The sequence below is a fragment of the Phocoena phocoena genome, chromosome 4 (assembly GCF_963924675.1).
Source record: "Phocoena phocoena chromosome 4, mPhoPho1.1, whole genome shotgun sequence".
Lineage (NCBI taxonomy): Eukaryota > Metazoa > Chordata > Mammalia > Artiodactyla > Phocoenidae > Phocoena > Phocoena phocoena.
The window spans coordinates 80434255-80457731 of record NC_089222.1 but is presented as its reverse complement, the minus strand read 5'-3'; the positions used below and the strand labels follow the sequence as shown (position 1 = coordinate 80457731).

The 23477-nt window shown below is 40.5% G+C and overlaps 1 protein-coding gene and 1 non-coding gene across 2 annotated transcripts in view; both read left to right on the top strand.

The window, feature by feature from the left end:
• The window catches only part of CFAP91 (cilia and flagella associated protein 91), a 137642-nt gene extending 114966 nt beyond the window's left edge, over positions 1-22676 (top strand). The window contains exon 17 of the mRNA XM_065875857.1: positions 22525-22676. Within this exon, the coding sequence (XP_065731929.1) occupies positions 22525-22676 (152 nt within the window). The remainder of the gene's footprint in view (positions 1-22524) is intronic.
• Positions 22677-22798: 122 nt separating this feature from the next.
• Positions 22799-22929, top strand: LOC136122971 (small nucleolar RNA SNORA31). The gene has a single exon (XR_010655861.1). It is a non-coding gene; the product is annotated as a small nucleolar RNA SNORA31 (small nucleolar RNA).
• Positions 22930-23477: the final 548 nt, after the last annotated feature.

Genomic DNA, 23477 nt, shown 5'->3' with positions numbered 1-23477 from the left:
CATTTTGGTACATGACTCTTTTTGAATTTTAGTTTTCTCAGGGTATATGCCCAGTAGTGGGATTGCTGGGTCATATGGTAATTCTATTTGTAGTTTTTTATGGAACCTCCATACTGTTCTCCATAGTGGCTGAACCAATTCACATTCCCACCAGCAGTGCAAGAGTGTCCCCTTTTCTCCACACCCTCTCCAGCATTTATTGTTTCTAGATTTTTTGATGATGGCCATTCTGACTGGTGTGAGATGATATCTCATGGTAGTTTTGATTTGCATTTCTCTAATGATTAATGATGTTGAGCATTCTTTCATGTGTTTGTTGGCATTCTGTATATCTTCTTTGGAGAAATGTCTATTTAGGTCTTCTGCCCATTTTTGGATGGGGTTTTTTGTTTTTTTTGTTATTGAGCTGCATGAGCTGCTTGTAAATTTTGGAGATTAATCCTTTGTCAGTTGCTTCATTTGCAAATGTTTTCTCCCATTCTGAGGGTTGTCTTTTGGTATTGATTATGGTTTCCTTTGCTGTGCAAAAGCTTTGAAGTTTCATTAGGTCCCATTTGTTTATTTTTGTTTTTATTTCCATTACTCTAGGAGGTGGGTCAGAAAGGATCTTGCTGTGATTTATGTCATAGAGTATTCTTCCTATGTTTTCCTCTAAGAGTTTGATAGTTTCTGGCCTTACATTTAGGTCTTTAATCCATTTTGAGCTTATTTTTGTGTATGGTGTTAGGGAGTGATCTAATCTCATACTTTTACATGTACCTGTCCAGTTTTCCCAGCACCATTTATTGAAGAGGCTGTCCTTTCTCCACTGTACATTCCTGCCTCCTTTATCAAAGATAAGGTGTCCATATGTGCGTGGGTTTATCTCTGGACTTTCTATCCTGTTCCACTGATCTATCTTTCTGTTTTTGTGCCAGTACCATACTGTCTTGATTACTGTTGCTTTGTAGTATAGTCTGAAGTCAGGGAGCCAGATTCCTCCAGCTCCTTTTTTCGTTCTCAAGATTGCTTTGGCTATTCGGGGTCTTTTGTGTTTCCATACAAATTGCGAAATTTTTGGTTCTATTTCTGTGAAAAATGCCAGTGGTAGTTTGATAGGGATTGCATTGAATCTGTAGATTGCTTTGGGTAGTAGAGTCATTTTCACAATGTTGATTCTTCCCATCCAAGAACATGGTATATCTCTCCATCTATTTGTATCATCTTTAATTTCTTTCATCAGTGTCTTATAATTTTCTGCATACAGGTCTTTTGTCTCCTTAGGTAGGTTTATTCCTAGATATTTTATTCTTTTTGTTGCAATGGTAAATGGGAGTGTTTTCTTGATTTCACTTTCAGATTTTTCATCATTAGTATATAGGAATGCCAGAGATTTCTGTGCATTAATTTTGTATCCTGCTACTTTACCAAATTCATTGATTAGCTCTAGTAGTTTTCTGGTAGCATCTTTAGGATTCTCTATGTATAGTATCATGTCATCTGCAAACAGTGACAGCTTTACTTCTTCTTTTCCGATTTGGATTCCTTTTATTTCCTTTTCTTCTCTGATTGCTGTGGCTAAAACTTCCAAAACTGTGTTGAATAAGAGTGGTGAGAGTGGGCAACCTTGTCTTGTTCCTGATCTTAGTGTAAATGCTTTCAGTTTTTCACCATTGAGGATGATGTTTGCTGTGGGCTTGTCATATATGGCCTTTATTATGTTGAGGAAAGTTCCCTCTATGCCTACTTTCTGGAGGGTTTTTATCATAAATGCGTGTTGAATTTTGTCGAAAGCTTTCTCTGCATCTTTTGAGATGATCGTATGGTTTTTCTCCTTCAATTTGTTAATATGGTTTATCACATTGATAGATTTGCGTATATTGAAGAATCCTTGCATTCCTGGAATACACCCCACTTTATCATGATGTATGATCCTTTTAATGTGCTGTTGGATTCTGTTTGCTAGTATTTTGTTGAGGATTTTTGCATCTATGTTCATCAGTGATATTGGCCTGTAGTTTTCTTTCTTTGTGACATCCTTGTCTGGTTTTGGTATCAAGGTGATGGTGGCCTCGTAGAAGGAATTTGGGAGTGTTCCTCCCTCTGCTATATTTTGGAAGAGTTTGAGAAGGATAGGTGTTAGCTCTTCTCTAAACGTTTGATAGAATTCACCTGTGAAGCCATCTGGTCCTGGGCTTTTGTTTGTTGGAAGATTTTTAATCACAGTTTCAATTTCAGTGCTTGTGATTGGTCTGTTCATATTTTCTATTTCTTCCTGATTCAGTCTTGGCAGGTTGTGCATTTCTAAGAATTTGTCCATTTCTTCCAGATTGTCCATTTTATTGGCATAGAGTTGCTTGTAGTAATCTCTCATGATTTTTTTTATTTCTGCAGTGTCGGTTGTTACTTCTCCTTTTTCATTTCTAATTCTATTGATTTGAGTCTTCTCCTTTTTTTTCTTGATGAGTCTGGCTAGTGGTTTATCTATTTTGTTTATCTTCTCAAAGAACCAGCTTTTAGTTTTATTGATCTTTGCTACTGTTTCCTTAATTTCTTTTTCATTTATTTCTGATCTGATTTTTATGATTTCTTTCCTTCTGCTAGCTTTGGGGTTTTTTTGTTCTTCTTTCTCTAATTGCTTCAGGTGCAAGGTTAGGTTGTTTATTCAAGATGTTTCCTGCTTCTTAAGGTGGGCTTGTATTGCTATAAACTTCCCCCTTAGAACTGCTTTTGCTGCATCCCATAGGTTTTGGGTCGTTGTGTCTCCATTGTCATTTGTTTCTAGGTATTTTTTTATTTCCTCTTTGATTTCTTCAGTGATCACTTCATTATTAAGTAGTGTATTGTTTAGCCTCCATGTGTTTGTATTTTTTACAGGTCTTTTCCTGTAATTGATATCTAGTCTCATAACGTTATGGTCAGAAAAGATACTTGATACAATTTCAGTTTTCTTAAATTTACCAAGGCTTGATTTGTGACCCAAGATATGATCTATCCTGGAGAATGTTCCATGAGCACTTGAGAAAAATGTGTATTCTGTTGATTTTGGATGGAGTGTCCTATAAGTATCAATTAAGTCCATCTTGTTTAATGTATCATTTAAAGCTTGTGTTTCCTTATTTATTTTCGTTTTGAATGATCTGTCCATGGGTGAAAGTGGGGTGTTAAAGTCCCCTACTATGAATGTGTTACTGTCGATCTCCCCTTTTATGGCTGTTAGTATTTGCCTTATGTATTGAGGTGCTCCTATGTTGGGTGCATAAATATTTACAATTGTTATATCTTCTTCTTGGATCGATCCCTTGATCATTATGTAGTGTCCTTCTTTGTCCCTTTTAATAGTCCTTTTTTTAAAGTCTAGTTTGTCTGATATGAGAATTGCTACTCCAGCTTTCTTTTGTTTTCCATTTGCATGGAATATCTTTTTCCATCCCCTTACTTTCAGTCTGTATGTGTCTCTAGGTCTGAAGTGGGTCTCTTGTAGACAGCATATATAAGGGTCTTGTTTTTGTATCCATTCAGCCAATCTGTGTCTTTTGGTGGGAGCATTTACTCCATTTACATTTAAGGTAATTAACGATATGTATGTTCCTATTCCCATTTTCTATATTGTTTTGGGTTCGTTATTATAGGTCGTTTCCTTCTCTTGTGTTTCTTGTCTAGAGAAGTTCCTTTAGCATTTGTTGTAAAGCTGGTTTGGTGGTGCTGAACTCTCTCAGCTTTTGCTTGTCTGTAAAGGTTTTAATTTCTCCATCAAATCTGAATGAGATCCTTGCTGGGTAGAGTCTTGGTTGCAGGTTTTTCTCCTTCATCACTTTCAGTATGTCCTGCCACTCCCTTCTGGCTTGTAGGGTTTCTGCTGAGAGATCAGCTGTTAACCTTATGGGGATTCCCTTGTGTGTTATTTGTTGTTTTTCCCTTGCTGCTTTTAATATGCTTTAATATGCTTTCCCTTGCTGCTTTAATATGCTTTCTTTGTATTTAATTTTTGACAGTTTGATTAATATGTGTCTTGGCGTATTTCTCCTTGTATTTATCCTGTATGGATAAATAGTAGTGTCTGTGCTTCCTGGACTTGATTAACTATTTCCTTTCCCATATTAGGGAAGTTTTCAACTATAATCTCTTCAAATATTTTCTCAGTCCCTTTCTTTTTTTCTTCTTCTTCTGGAACCCCTATAATTCGAATGTTGGTGCGTTTAATGTTGTCCCAGAGGTCTCTGAGACTGTCCTCAGTTCTTTTCATTCTTTTTTCTTTATTCTGCTCTGCAGTAGCTATTTCCACTACTTTATCTTCCAGGTCACTTATCTGTTCTTCTGCCTCAGTTATTCTGCTATTGATCCTATCTAGAGTACTTTTAATTTCATTTATTGCGTTGTTCATCGTTGCTTGTTTCATCTTTATGTCTTCTAGGTCCTTGTTAACTGTTTCTTGCATTTTGTCTATTCTGTTTCCAAGATTTTGGATCATCTTTACTATCATTATTCTGAATTCTTTTTCAGGTAGATTGCCTATTTCCTCTTCATTTGTTAGGTCTGGTGGGTTTTTATCTTGCTCCTTCATCTGCTGTGTGTTTTTCTGTCTTCTCATTTTGCTTATCTTACTGTGTTTGGGGTCTCCTTTTGCAGGCTGCACGTTCGTAGTTCCCGTTGTTTTTGATGTCTGTCTCCAGTGGCTAAGGTTGTTTCAGTGGGTTGTGTAGGCTTCCTGGTGGAGGGGACTAGTGCCTGTGTTGTGCTGGATGAGGCTGGATCTTGTCTCTCTAGTGGGCAGGTTCACGTCTGGTGGTGTGTTTTGGGGTGTCTGTGGCCTTATTATGATTTTAGGCAGCCTCTCTGCTAATAGGTGGGGTTGTGTTCCTGTTTTGCTAGTTGTTTGGCATAGGTTGTCCAGCACTGTGGCTTGCTGGTCGTTGAGTGAAGCTGGGTGCTGGTGTTAAGATGGAGGTCTCTGGGAGATTTCCACCGTTTAATATTATGTGGAGCCGGGAGGTCTCTTGTTGACCAGTGTCCTGAAGTTGGCTCTCCTACCTCAGAGGCAGAGCCCTGACTCCTGGGCTGGAGCACCAAGAGCCTTTCATCCACACGGCTCAGAATAAAAGGGAGAAAGAGTAGAGAGAATTAGTAGAAGTATGAGGAAAGAAAGAAGGAAAGGAGGAAAGGAAGGAAGGAAGAAAGAAGCAAAGAAGGAAAGAAAGGAGGGAGGGAGGGAGGAAGGAAGGAGGGAAAGAAGGAGAAAATGTAGAGAGAATTAGTACAAGTATGAGGGAAGAAAGAAGGAGAGGAGGAAAGGAAGGAAGGAAGAAAGAAGGAAAGAAAGGAGGGAGGGAGGGAGGAAGGAAGGAGGGAAAGAAGGAGAAAATGTAGAGAGATTTAGTAGAAGTATGAGGAAAGAAAGAAGGAAAGGAGGAAAGGAAGGAAGGAAGAAAGAAGCAAAGAAGGAAAGAAAGGAGGGAGGGAGGAAGGAAGGAAGGAAGGAGGGAAAGAAAATGTAGAGAGAATTAGTAGAAGTATGAGGAAAGAAAGAAGGAAAGGAGGAAAGGAAGGAAGGAAGAAAGAAGCAAAGAAGGAAAGAAAGGAGGGAGGGAGGGAGGAAGGAAAGAGGGAACGAGGGAAAGAAGGAGAAAATGTAGAGAGAATTAGTAGAAGTATGAGGAAAGAGAGAAGGAAAGGAGGAAAGGAAGGAAGGAAGAAAGAAGCAAAGAAGGAAAGAAAGGAGGGAGGGAGGGAGGAAGGAAGGAAGGAGGGAAAGAAGGAAAAAAGAAAGAAAGAAGATACAGTAAAAATAAAATAAAGTATAATATAGTTATTGAATTAAAAAATATTTAGAAAAAAAAAAGGACGGATAGAACCTTAGGATAAATGTTGGAAGCAAAGCTATACAGAGAAAATCTTACACAGAAGCATACACATACACGTTCACAAAAAGAGGTAAAGGGGGAAAAATCATAAATCTTGCTCTTAGAGACCACCTCCTCAATTTGGGGTGATTCGTTGTCTAAAGGAGGGAAGGAAGGAAGGAAAGAAAGAAAGAACAAAGGTAAAGTATAATAAAGTTATTACAATTAAAATTAATTATTAAGAAAAAAAATTTTTTTTAAAAATCCATGGACGGATAGAGCCCTAGGACAAATGGTGGAAGCTAGAGTATACAGACAAGATCTCACACAGAAGCATACACGTACGCATTCACAAAAAGAGGAAAAGGGAAAAAAATCATAGATCTCGCTCCTAAATTCCACCTCTTCAATTTGGGATCATTCCTTGTCTATTCAGGTATTCCACAGATGCAGGGTATATCAAGTTGATTGTGGAGCTTTAATCCGCTGCTTCTGTGGCTGCTGGGAGAGATTTCCCTTTCCCTTCTTTGTTCTCACAGCTCACAGGAGCTCAGCTTTGGATTTGGCCCTGCCTCTGCGTGTAGGTCGCTGGAGGGCGTCTGTTTTTTGCTCAGACAGGACGGGGTTAAAGGAGCTGCTGATTCGGGGGCTCCGGCTCACTCAGGCCGGGGGTTGGGGGATGGGGGAAGGAGGGGCACTGCGTGCGGGGCCGGCCTGCGGCGGCAGAGGCGGCGTGACGGCGTGACGTTGCGGCAGAGGCCGGCGTGACGTTGCACCAGCCTGAGACCCGCCGTGCGTACTCCCGGGGAAGTTGTCCCTGGATCCCGGGAACCTGGCAGTGGCGGGCTGCCCAGGCTCCGCGGAAAAAGGGTGTGGAGAGTGACCTGTGCTCGCACACAGGCCCCTTGGTGGCGGCAGCAGCAGCCTTAGCGTCTCCCGCCCGTCTCTGGGGTTCGCGCTTTTAGCTGCGGCTCGCGCCCGTCTCTGGGGTTCGCGCTTTTAGCCGCGGCTCGCGCCCGTCTCTGGAGTTCCTTTAAGCAGCGCTCTTAAACCCCTCTCCTCGCGCACCAGGAAACAAAGAGGGAAGAAAAAGTCTCTTGCCTCTTCGGCAGGTGCAGGCTTTTCCCCGAACTCCCACTCGGCTAGTCGTGGTGCACTAACCCCTTCAGGCTATGTTCAAGCCGTCAACCCCAGCCCTCTCCCTGCGCTCCGTCTGAAACCCGAGCCTCAGCTCGCAGCCCCGCCCGCCCCGGCGGGTGAGCAGACAAGCCTCTCGGGTTGGTGAGTGCCGGTCGGCACCGATCGTCTGTGCAGGAATCTCCCCGCTTTGCCCTCCGCACCCGTCACTGTGCACCACTCCGCGGTCCCGAAGCTCCCCACTCCGCCTCCCGCAGTCTCCGCCCGCAGAGGGGCTTCCTAGTGTGTAGAAACTTTTCCTCCTTCACAGCTCCCTCCCACTGGTGCAGGTGCCGTCCTTATTCTTTTGTCTCTGTTTTTTCTTTTTTTCTTTTGCCCTACCCAGGTACGTGGGGAGTTTCTTGCCTTTTGGGAGGTCTGAGGTCTTCTGCCAGCCTTCAGTAGGTGTTCTGTAGGAGTTGTTCCACGTGTAGATGTATTTCTGGTGTATCCGTGGGGAGGAAGGCGATCTCCGCGTCTTACTCTTCCGCCATCTTCCAACCCATCTCCTGTTCGTAGACTTTTTGATGACAGACATTCTGGCCATTCTGGTGTGAGGAGATATCTCATTGTAGACTTTTTTTACATCTTTATTGGAGTATAATTGCTTTACAATGGTGTGTTACTTTCTGCTTTGTAACAAAGTGAATCAGTTATACATATACATATATTCTCATATCTCTTCCCTCTTGTGCCTCCCTCCCTCCCACCCTCCCTATCCCACCCCTCTAGGTTGTCACAAAGCACCGAGCTGATCTACCTGTGCTATGTGGCTGCTTCCCACTAGCTATCTATTTTACGTTTGGTAGTGTATATATGTCCATGCCACTCTCTCACTTTGTCACAGCTAACTCTTCCCCCTCCCCATATCCTCAGGTCCATTCTCTAGTAGGTCTGTGTCTTTATTCCTGTCTTACCCCTAGGTTCTTCATGACATTTTTTCCCTTAAATTCCATATATATGTGTTAGCATACGGTATTTGTCTTTCTTTTTCTGACTTACTTCACTCTGTATGACAGACTCTAGGTCCATCCACCTCATTACAAATAGCTCAGTTTCATTTCTTTATATGGCTGAGTAATATTCCATTGTATGTATGTGCCACATCTTCTTTATCCATTCATCCGATGATGGACACTTAGGTTGCTTCCATCTCCTGGCTATTGTAAATAGAGCTGCAATGAACATTTTGGTACATGACTCTTTTTGAATTTTAGTTTTCTCAGGGTATATGCCCAGTAGTGGGATTGCTGGGTCATATGGTAGTTCTATTTGTAGTTCTTTAAGGAACCTCTATACTGTTCTCCATAGTGCCTGCACCAACTCACATTCCCACCAGCAGTGCAAGAGTGTTCCCTTTTCTCCACACCCTCTCCAGCATTTATTGTTTCTAGATTTTTGATGATGGCCATTCTGACTGGTGTGAGATGATATCTAATTGTAGTTTTGATTTGCATTTCTCTAATGATTAGTGATGTTGAGCATTCTTTCATGTGTTTGTTGGCAGTCTGTATACCTTCGTTGGAGAAATGTCTATTTAGGTCTTCTGCCCATTTTTGGATTGGGTTGTTTTTTTGTTATTGAGCTGAATGAGCTGCTTATAAATTTTGGATATGAATCCTTTGTCAGTTACTTCATTTGCAAATATTTTCTGCCATTCTGAGGGATGTCTTTTGGTCTTATTTATGGTTTCCTTTGCTGTGCAAAACCTTTGAAGTTTCATTAGGCCCCAATTGTTTGTTTTTATTTCCATTTCTCTAGGAGGTGGGTCAAAAAAGATCTTGCTGTGATTTATGTCATAGAGCATTCTGCCTGTTTTCCTCTAAGAGTTTGATAGTTTCTGGCCTTACATTTAGGTCTTTAATCCATTTTGAGCTTATTTTTGTGTATGGTGTTAGGGAGTGTTCTAATCTCATACTTTTATATGTACCTGTCCAGTTTTCCCAGCACCAATTATTGAAGAGGCTGTCCTTTCTCCACTGTACATTCCTGCCTCCTTTATCAAAGATAAGGTGACCATGTATGTGTGGGTTTATCTCTGGGCTTTCTATCCTGTTCCATTGATCTATATTTCTGTTTTTGTGCTGGTACCATACTTTCTTGATTACTGTAGCTTTGTAGTATAGTCTGCAGTCAGGGAGCCAGATTCCTCCAGCTCCATTTTTCATTCTCAAGATTGTTTTGGCTATTCGGGGTCTTTTCTGTTTCCATACATATTGTGAAAATTTTTGTTCTAGTTTTGTGAAAAATGCCAGTGGTAGTTTGATAGGGATTGCATTGAATCTGGAGATTGCTTTGGGTAGTAGAGTCATTTTCACAATGTTGATTCTTCCAATCCAAGAACATGGTATATCTCTCCATCTATTTGTATCATTTTTAATTTCTTTCATCAGTGTCTTACAATTTTCTGCATACAGGTCTTTTGTCTCCTTAGGTAGGTTTATTCCTAGATATTTTATTCTTTTTGTTGCAGTGGTAAATGGGAGTGTTTTCTTAATTTCACTTTCAGATTTTTCATCATTAGTGTATAGGAGTGCCAGAGATTTCTGTGCATTAATTTTGTATCCTGCTACTTTAACAAATTCATTGATTAGCTCTAATAGTTTTCTGGTAGCATTTTTAGGATTTTCTATGTGTAGTATCATGTCATCTGCAAACAGTGACAGCTTTACTTTTTCTTTTCCAATTTGGATTCCTTTTATTTCCTTCTCTTCTCTGATTGCTGTGGCTAACAGTTCCAAAACTATGTTGAATAAGAGTGGTGAGAGTGGGTAACCTTGTCTTGTTCCTGATCTTAGTGGAAATGCTTTCAGGTTTTCACCATTGAAGAGGATTTTGGCTGTGGTTTGTCATATATGGCCTTTATTATGTTGAGGAAAGTTCCCTCTATGCCTACTTTCTGCAGGGATTTCATCATAAATGGGTGATGAATTTTGTCGAAACCTTTCTCTGCATCTATTGAGATGATCATATGGTTTTTCTCCTTCAATTTGTTAATATGGTATATCACATTTATTGATTTGCGTATATTGAAGAATCCTTGCATTCCTGAAATAAACCCCACTTGATCATGGTGTATGATCCCTTTAATGTGCTGTTGGATTCTCTTTGCTAGTATTTTGTTGAGGATTTTTGCATCTATGTTCATCAGTGATATTGGCCTGTAGTTTTCTTTCTTTGTGACATCCTTGTCTGGTTTTGGTATCAGGGTGATGGTGGCCTTGTAGAATGAGTTTGGGAGTGTTCCTTCCAAACTATATTTTGGAAGAGTTTGAGGAGGATAGGTGTTAGCTCTTCTCAAAATGTTTGATAGAATTTTCCTGTGAAGCTATCTGGCCCTGGGCTTTTGTTTGTTGGAAGGTTTTTAATCAGAGTTTCAATTTCAGTGCTTGTGATTGGTCTGTTCATAGTTTCTATTTCTTCCTGATTCAGTCTTGGCAGGTTGTGCATTTCTAAGAATTTGTCCATTTATTTCAGGTTGTCCATTTAATTGGCATAGAGTTGCTTGTAGTAATCTCTCATGATCTTTTGTATTTCTGCAGTGTCAGTTGTTACTTTTCTGTTTTCATTTCTAATTCTATTGATTTGAGTCTTCTCCCTTTTTTTCTTGATGCGTCTGGTTAATGGGTTATCTATTTTGTTTATCTTCTCAGAGAACCAGCTTTTAGTTTTATTGATATTTGCCATTGTTTGCTTCATTTCTTTTTCATTTATTTCTGATCTGATCTTTATGATTTCTTTCCTTCTGCTAACTTTGGGGTGTTTTTGTTCTTCTTTCTCTAATTGCTTTAGGTGCAAGATTAGGTTGTTTATTCGAGATTTTTCCTGTTTCTTAAGGTAGGATTGTATTGCTATAAACTTCCCTCTTAGAACTGCTTTTGCTGCAACCCGTAGGTTTTTAGTTGTCGTGTCTCCATTGTCATTTGTTTCTAGGTATTTTTTGATTTCCTCTTTGATTCCTTCAGTGATCACTTCGTTATTAAGTAGTGTATTGTTTAGCCTCCATGTGTTTGTATTTTTTACAGATCTTTTCCTGTAATTGATATCTAGTCTCATAACGTTATGGTCAGAAAAGATACTTGATACAATTTCAATTTTCTTAAATTTACCAAGGCTTGATTTGTGACCCAAGATATGATCTATGCTGGAGAATGTTCCATGAGCACTTGAGAAAAATGTGTATTCTGTTGATTTTGGATGGAGTGTCCTATAAGTATCAATTAAGTCCATCTTGTTTAATGTATCATTTAAAGCTTGTGTTTCCTTATTTATTTTCATCTGGGATGATCTGTCCATTGGTGAAAGTGGGGTGATAAAATCCCCTACTGTGATTGTGTTGCTGTCAATTTCCCCATTTATGGCTGTTAGTATTTGCCTTATGTATTGAGGTGCTCCTATGTTGGGTGCATAAATATTTACAATTGTTGTAACTTCTTCTTGGATTAATCCCTTGATCATTATGTAGTGTCCTTCTTTGTCTCGTAATATTCTTTATTTTAAAGTCTATTTTGTCTGATATGAGAATTGCTACTCCATCTTTCTTTTGGTTTCTATTTCCATGGAATATCTTTTTCCTTCTCCTCACTTTCAGTCTGTGTCCCTAGGTCTGAAGTGGGTCTCTTGTAGACAGCATATATATGGGTGTTATTTTTGTATCCATTCAGCCAGTCTGTGTCTTTTGGTGGGAGCATTTAATCCATTTACATTTAAGGTAATTATCGATATGTATGTTCCTATTCCCATTTTCTTAATTGTTTTCAGTTTGTTATTATATGTCTTTTCCTTCTCTTGTGTTTCTTGCCTAGAGAAGTTCCTTTAGCATTTGTTGTAAAGCTGGTTTGGTAGTGCTGAAGTCTCTCAGCTTTTGCTTGTCTGTAAAGGTTTTAATTTCTCCATCAAATCTGAATGAGAATCTTGCTGGGTAGAGTAATCTTGGTTGTAGGTTTTTCTCCTTCATCACTTTAAATATGTCCTGCCAGTCCCTCTGGCTTGCAGAGTTTCTGCTGAAAGATCAGCTGTTAACCTTATGGGGATTCCCTTGTGTGTTATTTGTTGTTTTTCCCTTGCTGCTTTTAATACATTTTCTTTGTATTTAATTTTGACATTTTGATTAATATGTGTCTTGGCATGTTTCTCCATGGTTTTATCCTGTAAGGGACTCTCTGTGCTTCCTGGACTTGACTATTTCCTTTCCCATATTAGGGAAGTTTTCAGCTATACCTCTTCAAATATTTTCTCAGTCCTTTTCTTTTTCTCTTCTTCTTCTGGGACCCCTATAATTTGAATGTTAGTGTGTTTAATGTTGTCCCAGAGGTCTCTGAGACTGTCCTCAGCTCTTTTCATTCTTTTTCTTTATTCCGCTCTGCAGTATTTATTTCCACTATTTTATCTTCCAGGTCACTTATCCATTCTTCTGCCTCAGTTATTCTGCTATTGATCCCTTCTAGAGTATTTTTAATTTCATTTATTGTGTTGTTCATCGTTGCTTGTTTCATCTTAGTTCTTCTAGGTCCTTGTTAAGTGTTTCTTGCATTTTGTCTATTCTATTTCCAAGATTTTGGATCATGTTTACTATCATTATTCTGAATTCTTTTTCACGTAGACTTCCTATTTCCTCTTCATTTATTAGGTTTGGTGGGTTTTTATCTTGCTCCTTCATCTGCTGTGTGTTTTTCTGTCTTCTCATTTTGCTTATCTTACTGTGTTTGGGGTCTCCTTTTTGCAGGCTGCACGTTCGTAGTTCCCGTTGTTTTTGGTGTCTGTCCCCAGTGGCTAAGGTTGCTTCAGTGCGTTGTGTAGGCTTCCTGGTGGAGGGGACTAGTGCTTGTGTTCTGGTGGATGAGGCTGATACTTGTCTTTCTGGTGGGCAGGTCCATGTCTGGTGGTGTGTTTTGGGGTGTCTGTGGCCTTATTATGATTTTAGGCAGGCTTTCTGCTAATGGGTGGGGTTGTGTTCCTGTCTTGCTAGTTGTTTGGCATAGGATGTCCAGCACTGTAGCTTGCTGGTCGTTGAGTGAAGCTAGGTGTTGGTGTTGAGATGGAGATCTCTGGAAGATTTTTGCCGTTTGATATTACATGGAGCTGGGAGGTGTCTTGTTGACCAGTGTCCTGAAGTTGGCTCTCCCACCTCAGAGGCACAGCACTGACTCCTGGCTGCAGCATCAAGAGCCTTTAATCCACACGGCTCAGAGTAAGAGGGAGAAAACATAGAAAGAAGGAAAGAAAGAGGATAAAATAAAATGAAGTAAGGTAAAATAAAATAAAGTTATTAAAATAAAAATTAAAAATAATTATTAAGAAAAAAAATTTTTTTTAAAAAGTAAAACAAAAAAACGGACAGACAGAACCCTAGGAGAAATGGTGAAAGCAAAGCTAGAGACAAAGTCTCACACAGACGCGTACACATACACACTCACAAAAAGAGGAAAAGGGGAAAAAATAATAAATCTTGCTCTCAAAGTCCACCTCCTCAGTTTGGGATGATTCGTTGTCTATTCAGGTATTCCACAGATGCAGGGTACATCAAGTTGATTGTGGGGATTTAATCCACTGCTCCTGAGGCTGCTGGGAAAGATTTTCCTTTCTCTTGTTTGTTCTCACAGCTCCCGGATTTCAGATTTGTATTTGGCCCCGCCTCTGCGTTTAGGTCGCCGGAGGGCGTCTGTTCTTCGCTCAGACAGGATGGGGTTAAAGGAGCCACTGATTCGGGGGCTCTGGCTCACTCAGGCCCAGGGGAGGGAGGGGTACGGAGGTGGGGCGAGCCTGCGGCGGCAGAGGCCAGCATGACATTGCACCAGCCAGAGGCGCGCCGTGCGTTCTCCCGGGGAAGTTGTCCCTGGATCCCGGGACCCTGGCAGTGGCAGCCTGCACAAGCTCCCTGGAGGGGTGGTGTGGATAGTGACCTGTGCTTGCACACAGGCTTCTTGGTGGCGGCTGCAGCAGCCTTCGCATCTCATGCCTGTCTCGGGTCCAAGCTGATTGCCATGGCTCGTGCCCGTTTCTGGAGCTCCTTTAAGCAGCGCTCTTAATCCCCTCTCCTTGCGCACCAGGAAACAAAGAGGGAAGAAAAAGTCTCTTGCCTCTTCGGCAGGTCCAGACTTTTCCCCGGCCTCCTTCCCGGCTAGCTGTGGTGCACTAACCCCTTCAGGCTGTGTCCACGCAGCCAACCCCAGTCCTCTCCCTGGGATCTAAGCTCCGAAGCTGGACCCTCAGCTCCCAGCCCCCATCCGCCCCAGCGGGTGAGAAGAGAAGCCTCTTGGGCTGGTGAATGCGGTTGGCACCGATCCTCTGTGCGGGAATCTCTCCACTTTGCCCCCCGCACCCCTGTTGCTGCGCTCTCCTCCATGGCTCCAAAGTTTCCCCCCTCTGCCACCTGCAGTCTCCGCTCCCGAAGGGGCTTCCTAGTGTGTGGAAACCTTTCCGCCTTCACAGCTCCCTCCCACTGGTGCAGGTCCCGTCCCTATTCTTTTGTCTCTGTTTTTTCTTTTTTCTTTTGCCCTACCCAGGTACGTGGGGAGTTTCTTGCCTTTTGGGAGGTCTGAGGTCTTCTGCCAGCGTTCAGTAGGTGTTCTGTAGGAGGTGTTCCACGTGTAGATGTATTTCTGATATATCTGTGGGGAAGAAGGTGATCTCCACATCTTACTCTTCCGCCGTCTTCCCCGAGCTCTCATTGTTGGTTTGATTTGCATTTCTCTAATAATTAGCGATGTTGAGCATATTTTCATCTACCTTTTGGCCATCCATATGTCTTCTTTGGAGAAATGTCTATTTAGATCTTCTGCCCATTTTTTGATTGGGTTGTTTTTTTTAATATTGAGCTGCATAAGCTGTTTGTATATTTTGGAGATTAATCCCTTGTCAGTTGCTTCATTGGCAAATACTTTCTCCCAGTCTGTGGGTTGTCTTTTTTTTTTTTTATGGTTTCCTTTGCTCAAAAAGCAAAAGCTTTTGAGTTTAATTATGTCCCATTTTTTAATGTTTGTTTTTATTTTCATTAATCTAGGATGTGGATCCAAAAAGATATTGCTGTGATTTATGTCAAAGAGTGTTCTGCTTGTTTTTCTCTAGGAGTTTTATAGTATTCGCTCTTACATTCTGGGTCTTTAATCCATTTTGAGTTTATTCTTGTGTATGGTGTTAGAGAATGTTCTAATTTCATTCTTTTACATGTAGTTGTCCAGTTTTCACAACACCACTTATTGAACAGACTGTCTTTTCTCCATTGTATATCCTCGCCTCGTGTGTCATTGATTAATTGACCATGAGTGCCTGGGTTTATCTCTGGGCTTTCTATCCTGTTCCATTGATCTATATTTCTGTTTTTGTGCCAGTACCATATTGTCTTGATTAATGTAGCTTTGTAGTATAGTCTGAAGTTGGGAAGCCTGATTCTTCCAGCTTTGTTTTTCATTCTCAGGATTGCTTTGGCTATTCAGGGTCTGTGTTTCCACACAAATTGTAAAATTTTTTGTTCTAATTCTGTGAAAAATGCTGTTGGTAATTTGATAAGGATTGCATTGAATCTGTAGATTGCTTTCGATAGTACAGTCATTTTCACAGTATTGATTCTTCCAATCCAAGAACATGGTATATCTCTCCATCTGTTTGTGTCATCTTTTTGATTTTTTTCATCAGTGTTTGATAGTTTTCTGTGTACAGGTCTTTTGCCTCCTTAGGTAGGTTTATTCCTAGGTATTTTATTCTTTTTTGTAGCAATGGTAAATGCGATTGTTTCCTTAATTTCTCTTTCTGATCATTCGTTGTTAGTGTATAGGAATGCAAGAGATTTCTGTGTATTAATTTTGTATCCTGTAACTTTACCAAATTCATTGATTAGCTCTAACAGTTTTCTGGTGGCATCTTTAGGATTTTTTAGGTATATTATCATGTCATCTGCAAACAGTGACAGTTTTACTTTTTCAATATGTATTGCTTTTATTTTTTTTATCTGATGGCCATGGCTAGGACTTCCAGAACTATGTTGAATAATAGTGGTGAGAGTGGACATCCTTGTTCCTGATTTTAGAGGAAATGCTTTCAGTTTTTCACCATTGAGAATGTTTGCTGTGGGTCTGTCATATATGGCCTTTAGTATGTTGAGACAGGTTCCCTCTATGCTCATTTTCTGAAGAGTTTTTATCATAAATGGTGTTGAATTTTGTCAAAAGCTTTTTCTACATTTATTGAGATGATCATACGGTTTTTATTCTTTAATTTGTTAATATGGTATATCACACTGATTGATTTTCATAATATTGAAGAATCCTTGTTTCCCTGTGATAAATACCACTTGATCATTGTGTATGATCCTTTTAATGTTATTGGATTCTGTTTCCTAGTATTTTGTTGAGAATTTTTGCATCTTTGTTCATCAGTGACAGTGGTCTGTAATTTTTGTGTGTGTGTGACATCTTTGTCTGGTTTTGGTATCAGGGTGATGGTGGCCTTGTAGAATAATCTTGGGAGTGTTTCTCCCTCTGCAATTTTTGGAAGAGTTTGAGAAGGATAGGTGTTATCTCTTCTCTAAATATTTGATAGAATTCACCTGTGAAGCCATTTGGTCCTGGACTTTTGTTCCTTAATTTTCAATTTCATTACTTGTGATTGGTCTGTTTATATTTTCTATTTCTTCCTGGTTCAGTCTTGGAAGGTTATTCCTTTCCAAGAATCTGTCCATTTCTTCCAGGTTGTCCATTTTATTGGCATATAGTTGCTTCCCTTTTTCATTTCTGATGTTATTTACTTGGGCCCTTTCTCTTTTTTTCTTGATGAGTTGAATGAAGGATTTATCAATTTTATCTTTTCAAAGAAACAGCTCTTAGTTTCATTAATCTTTTCTACTTTTTTAGAAATAGGCTCTATTTTATTTATTACTGCATGGATATTTATAATTTCTTTCCTTCTAACTTTTGTTTGTTCTTCTTTTTCTAGTTGCTTTAGGTTTAAGGTTAGATTCTTTATTTGAGACTTTTCTTTCCTGAAGTAGTCTTGTATCACACTATAAACTGTCCTCTTAGAGCTGCTTTTGCTGCATCCCAGAGATTTCAGATCACTGCATTTTTTATTTCATTTGTCTCCATGTATTTTTAAAAAATTTCTTCTTTGATTTCTTCAGTGATCCCTTCAGTGATCCATTGGTTGTTTAGTGGCATATTGTTTGGCCTCCACATGTTTTTTTTGCTGCTTTTTCTTGTACTTGGTTTCTAGTCTCATAGAGCTGTGATCGGAAAAGATGCTTGATAAGATTTCAATTTTCTTAATTTACTGAGACTTGTTTTGTGGCCTAGCATGTAATTTATCCTGGTGAATGGTCCATGTGCACTTGCAAAGAATGTGTATTCTGTTGCTTTTGGAATGCGTGTTCTATATAAACATCTATTAAGTCCATCTGGTCTAGTGTGTCCTTTAGGCCATTGTTTCCTTATTAATTTTCTGTGTGGATGATCTGTCCATTGATGTAAGTGGGGTATTAAAGTCCCTAGTACAGTAAGTCGCCTACATACAAACGAGTTCCCTTCTGAGAGCACATTCATAAGTCCAATTTGTTCCTTAAGTCCAACAAAGTTAGCCTAGTTACCCAACTAACACAATCAGCTATATAGTACTGTATTGTAATAGGTTTATAATGCTTTTCACACAAATAATACATAAAAAACACAAAAAATATAGAAAACATTTTTAATCTTACAGTACAGTACTTCAAAAAGTACAGTAGAAGGGCTTCCCTGATAGCGCAGTGGTTGAGAGTCTGCCTGCTGATGCAGGGGATGTGGGTTCGTGCCCCGGTCCAGGAGGATCCCATGTGCTGCGGAGTTGCTGGGCCCATGAGCCATGGCCACTGAGCCTGTGCATCCGGACTCTGTGCTCCGCAACAGGAGAGGCCACAACAGTGAGAGGCCCGCATACTGCAAAAAAAAAAAAAAAAAACAGTAGAGGAGTACAACAATTGGCACACGGGCATTTTCGCATCTTTGAAAGTTTGCAACTTGAAGGTTCACATGTAGGGGACTGTATTGGAAACCTGGATGGAGTCAAAAGAGAGAGCAAAGATTAAAATGTCTCTGGGTTTTCTATAAACATGTAAATTTCTAGATGAAAACTATTCTTACAGAAAATCTGTTTGTATTTCGTTGCAGATAAATTTCTGAATAATTTCATTCCTCAGTAGGGATTGCCTGTGACAGAGGGACCCATATTATAGGTCTTGTTGTTAAATAAATTAGTAAATTCTTTAACACACACACACAAAGTTCCTAGTATTATGTGCTACTGTTGATTTTCTCCCTTTATGTCTGTTAATATATGTTTAAGTGTTCCTATGTTGGGTGCATATATATTTACAACTGTTACATTTTCTTCTTGGATTAATCCCTTGATTATTAGGTAATGTCTCCTTCTTTGGCTCTCCTAACAGTCTTTGTTTTAATGTCTATTTTATCTAAGTATTGCACCCCTGCTTCTTGTTGATTTCTTTTTGCATGTAATACCTTTTTCCATCCTCTCACTCTCAGTCTGTGTCTTTAGATCTCAACTGACTCTCTTGTAGGCAGTATATATATGGCTTTTATTTTTGTATACATTCAGTCACTATGTCTTTTGATTAGAGAATTTATTCCATTTACATTTAAAGTAACTATGGACAGGTAGGTATTTCCATTTTTTAATTGCTTTGGGGTTGTTTTCTGTAACTCTTTTTTGTTCCTTCTTTCCTTCTCTTCCCTTGTGATTTGATGATTGCTTTCAGTATTGTTTGGTTTCCTGTCTCTTTTTTTGTGTGTATCTATTATAGATTTTTGGTTTATGGTTACCATTAGGTTTATACATAGATGTAGATCGGTCTATCTGTATATGATTATTTTAAGTGCTTATCTCTTAATTTCAAACACATTTTAACAACTCTGCATTTTTACTCCCCTCCCTTTTTGCAATTACTGTTTTTGTCATCGTATTTTATATCTAGTTTTATGTATCCCTTAACGGCTTATTGTGGATATAAGTGATTTTACTACTTTTGTCTTTTAACCTTCCTACTAGCTTTGTATGTGGTTGATTTACTACCTTATACTTACCTTTACCAATGAGCTTTTTCTTTTCATAATTTTCATGTTTCTAGTTGTGGCCTTTTCTTTTTCACTCAGAGAAGTCCCTTTAACATTTCTTGTAAAGCTGATTTGGTGGTACTGAACTCCTTTAGCTTTTGCCTGTCTGTAAAACTTTTGATCTCTTCATCAAATCTGAATGAAAGACTTGCCAAGTAGAGTATTCTTGGTGGGTTTTCCCTTTCATCACTTCAGCTATATCTTGCCACTCTTTTCTGGCCTGCAGAGTTTCTGCTGAAAAGTCATCTGATAGCCTTATGGGAGTTCCCTAGTACATAACTTGTTGCTTTTCCCTTGCTACTTTTAATAATATCCCTTTATCTTTGATTTTTGCCATTTTAATTACAGAGTGTTTTGGTGTGGTCCTCTTTGGGTTGATCATGTTTGGGACTCTCCGTGCTTCCTAGACTTGCATGTTTGTTTCATTTCACAGGTTAGGGAAGTTTGCAGCTGTTTTGGCTTCAAATATGTTCTCCGTCCCTTTCTCTGTCTTCTCCTTCTGGGACACCTGTAATGTAAATGTTAGTATGTGTGATGTTTTCCCAGAGGTCTCTTAAAAAACTGTCCTCATTTCTATCCTTTTTTTCTATTCAGCTTGAATGATTTCCACTAATCTGTCTTACAGCTTGCTGATCCATTCCTCTGTATTACTTAATCTACTGTTGATTCCTTCTAGTGTATTTTTCATTTCAGTTATTATATTTTCATCTGTTTGGTTCTTTATATTTTCTAACTCTGTTAAAACCTTCTAACCTCTCACTCTGTTCATGTGTTCTCTAGAGTTCCTTTTTTGTTGCTGTTCTGCCTTATTTTTTTTATTGAAGAATAGTTGATTTACAGTGTTGTGTTAATTTCTGCTGTACAGCAAAGTGATTCAGTTATACATATATATACATTCTCTTTTTATATTCTTTTCCATTATGGTTTATCACAGGATATTGAATATAGTTCTCTATGCTTTACAGTAGGACCTTGTTGTTTATCCATTCCATGTCTGGTGAGTGGGTCCAGATTCTGCGGAGGCTGGCTGGGGGGCCCAAAGTGTCTCAGAGCTGGTATTGGCCTGCTGGTGGGTGGGGCTGGGGCCCAGCAGGTCTGGGGTTGGTGCCAGCCTACTGATAGGTTGAGCCAGGTCCCAAGGTCTCTTGCTGCAGGCCCTGGGGGTCCCAGTTCTAGTGCTTGTGTGCTCTGGTGGACAGGACCATGTCCATGAGTGGCTGTGGGCTCAGGGTGTTTTAAGGCAACCTGCCCACTGGTGGGTGGGGCTGTGTCCCTGCCCAGCTAGTCTCTTGGCCTGAGGCATTCCAGTACCCGTGCCTACAGGCCGGTGGGTGTGGGTGGTACTGGGTCCTGAAGCTGATGAGCTAGAGCACCATTTACAAAATGGTGCTCACCAGCACCAGTTTCCATGCAGCAGAAAAAGCTCCCCAAAATGGTTACCATGAGTGTCTGTGTCCTCAGGGTGAGGTCCAGTTGCCTCCTACCACCCCAGGAAACTCGTCAAGATCAGTGGGTGGGTCTGACCCAGGGTCCTTTCAAATTACTGCTTCTGCCCTGGGTGCCACAATGTGTAAGATTTTGTGTGTACCTTTTAAGAGTGGAGTCTTGGGCTTCCCTGGTGGCGCAGTGGTTGAGAGTCTGCCTGCCGATGCAGGGGACACGGGTTCGTGCCCTGGTCCAGGAAGATCCCACATGCCACGGAGCGGCTGGGCCCATGAGCCATGGCCGCCGAGCCTGAGTGTCCGAAGCCTGTGCTCTGCAACGGGAGAGGCCACAACAGTGAGAGGCCTGTGTACCGCAAAAAAAAAGAAAAAAAAAAAAAAGAGTGAAGTCTCTATATACCACAGCCCATAGGGTTTCCTGAAAGAAAGCCCCACTAGCCTTCAAAGCCAAATATTGTGGGTACTCAACTTTCCAGTGCAGGACCCCTGGGCTGTGGAGCCCAATGTGGGGTTCAGACCCCTCACTCCTTGGGGAGAACCTCTTCAATTCTAGTTATTTTCCTGTTTGTAGGCTGCCTACCAGGGGTACGGCTCTTGACTATACCACAACTCCACTCATCCTACCCATCTTATTGTGGTTCTTTCTTTATATTTTTAGTTGTAGAGGTCTTTTCTGGTAGGTTTTGGTCTTTCTCATCAATAGTTTCTCTGTAAATAGTAATTTTGGTGTGAGAGGAGGTGAGCTCAGAGTCTTCCTAATCCACCAATTCTCATTCTTCTAAAAGTTCATGGAGGGGAATGACCTTGAAGATCTTTATTCAGATGAAAATAATAGTAACTACCAAGGTTTAAATGCATACTAAGTTCCAGACAATGTACTAAGCATTTTTAGAAATACCTTATTTAAATTTCTTACAACGTCTATAGATGTGTTCTCATATTTCAGTTAAGGAAATTGGTGCTTAGAGACATTATACAGTATGCAGATTGTACCATGGTCTGTGTGGCTCCAAAGTCCCCATTCTTTCAACCATACTGCTCTGAAGTGTTGTAAGTTGCTATGTGATTTACCCTATATAAACTAGCTGACACCTCAATAGCACAGAATCCACAGTACTGCTTATTATGCTTTACTAGCTGTATGACTTTAGGCAAATTACCTAATCTCTCTGTGTCTCAGTTGCCGCATCTGAAAATGGGGATATTAATACTACTCTCTTTTAGGGTTGTGGGTGGCTTAAATGAATAAGTATATGCCAACTGCTTAAAACAGTGCCTGGCACAAAGTAAGGACAAATGCTAACTGCTGTCATCATCATCATCACAGTTACCTCTTTCCAAGGCCAACAGGATGCTTAATGTACTAAGTCTTGGTAATAAATATTCTTAGAATGTGGAACTAGGACCAGCCTTTAAATCCATGAGCTCAGAAACTCATCATTCAACAAGTACCCTTCATATTAGGGACTAAGGCTCAAAGAGAAGTATGAAACAAGGTCTTTACCTTTATGTCATTTACAATCTAGGTAAACAAAATGTAACTCACATGAAGTACTTCAGTGCTGAACAGGTGTGTACAAACTCAAGGGTGGTCACGGTAAATGTGGGCTGACTCAGTCAAAGGAGACTTCCTGGAGGAGCTGGCACTTGTGCTGGGCTTTGCAGAAGGGCAGGATTTAGAATGCAGGCCTTCCAGGTGAGGGAAGCTGCTAAGCAGTAGAATGGAGGCAAACCTGGTGGGGAAGAGCATGACTGGCCTGAGCAGAGAGTGGAACAGGGGGAGCAGCAATGATAGGATTTGGGTTGAGTTACCTTTGGAATGTATCCTTCCAAAACAGACAGCAGGTAATTTTTCTTTAATCCAGTCAGCCTTAAGTAAGAGAATATGTGGTTTGCAAAGTTATCATTTCTGTCACTACTCTCTTGAGAATCTTTGGGAATGATATGCTCCGACTTCCAGAGTAGTAATCTTCTGTCCCTTTGGCACAGTGAGGCATGCACAGCAGAAGCACATCCTCGCGGCCCATCAGGTCATCCACAGGCACACGGAAGACATGCTCCAGAAGCACTGTGCTGTGCAACAGCAAGCAGCAGACACTGAGCTGCTTGAGGGAGAAACTGAAAATGAGCAGAACCGCTAAGGTGAGTTTGATTTTCCATCTGGAAGTAGAGAGGAGGACAAGCAGCCTCGTTCAGCTCTGCGCTGTACTCTAACCATCGTAATGTGGAAAGTGAAGCATGCCCACTTAAACTGGTGCATTTCGTGCATCTATTTGACAGGCCTGAAGCAGTTACTGTTTGCTAAGGTTTCCACTACAGAGTCAAGGAAAAAGTGTCCTCGTGCTTCCTGTCTGTCTGATTGAGGCAGCCCCGATTGAATGGGGGAATACAGGGGAAAAAATTAGTGCATTTCATCTGGGTTATGGAATCTGCTATTGAAAGTGTTAGAGAACAGAGTTGATATGACAGAAGCTGGACTCTTGTGACCAGAAAACAGGACTCAAAATTACCTTTATAGGTTCTTTTAGCATATGACTGTATGCCATCACAGATAAAGCTACAAGATGTGTCAGTGTTACTAAAAAAAAAAAAAAAAAAAGCTTGTCCTTAGGGGGTACGTTGTCTAACTCCACATCGCACTGTTCTAGCTATAAACACGGCATGAGACACAGCCTGCCCAATTCTAGCCCTGATGCCCTCTGCGGTATCAACCAGGGGCCTGGTCTTAGGTGCAACTGAACATTCATACTCACAAGACTAACATAGGCCATATTGGGTATGATCTGAGTATCAATCTACTCAGAAAGACAGATATAATACAGGACCCACAGCTTCCAGCAGGGCAGCATCAGGTGTTTCTCTTCCTGTGGGAGCTCTCACTGAATCCACACAGAAGACCACATAGCTGTTTCCTTTAGCCCCCAGGTTACAAAGCTCAGGTG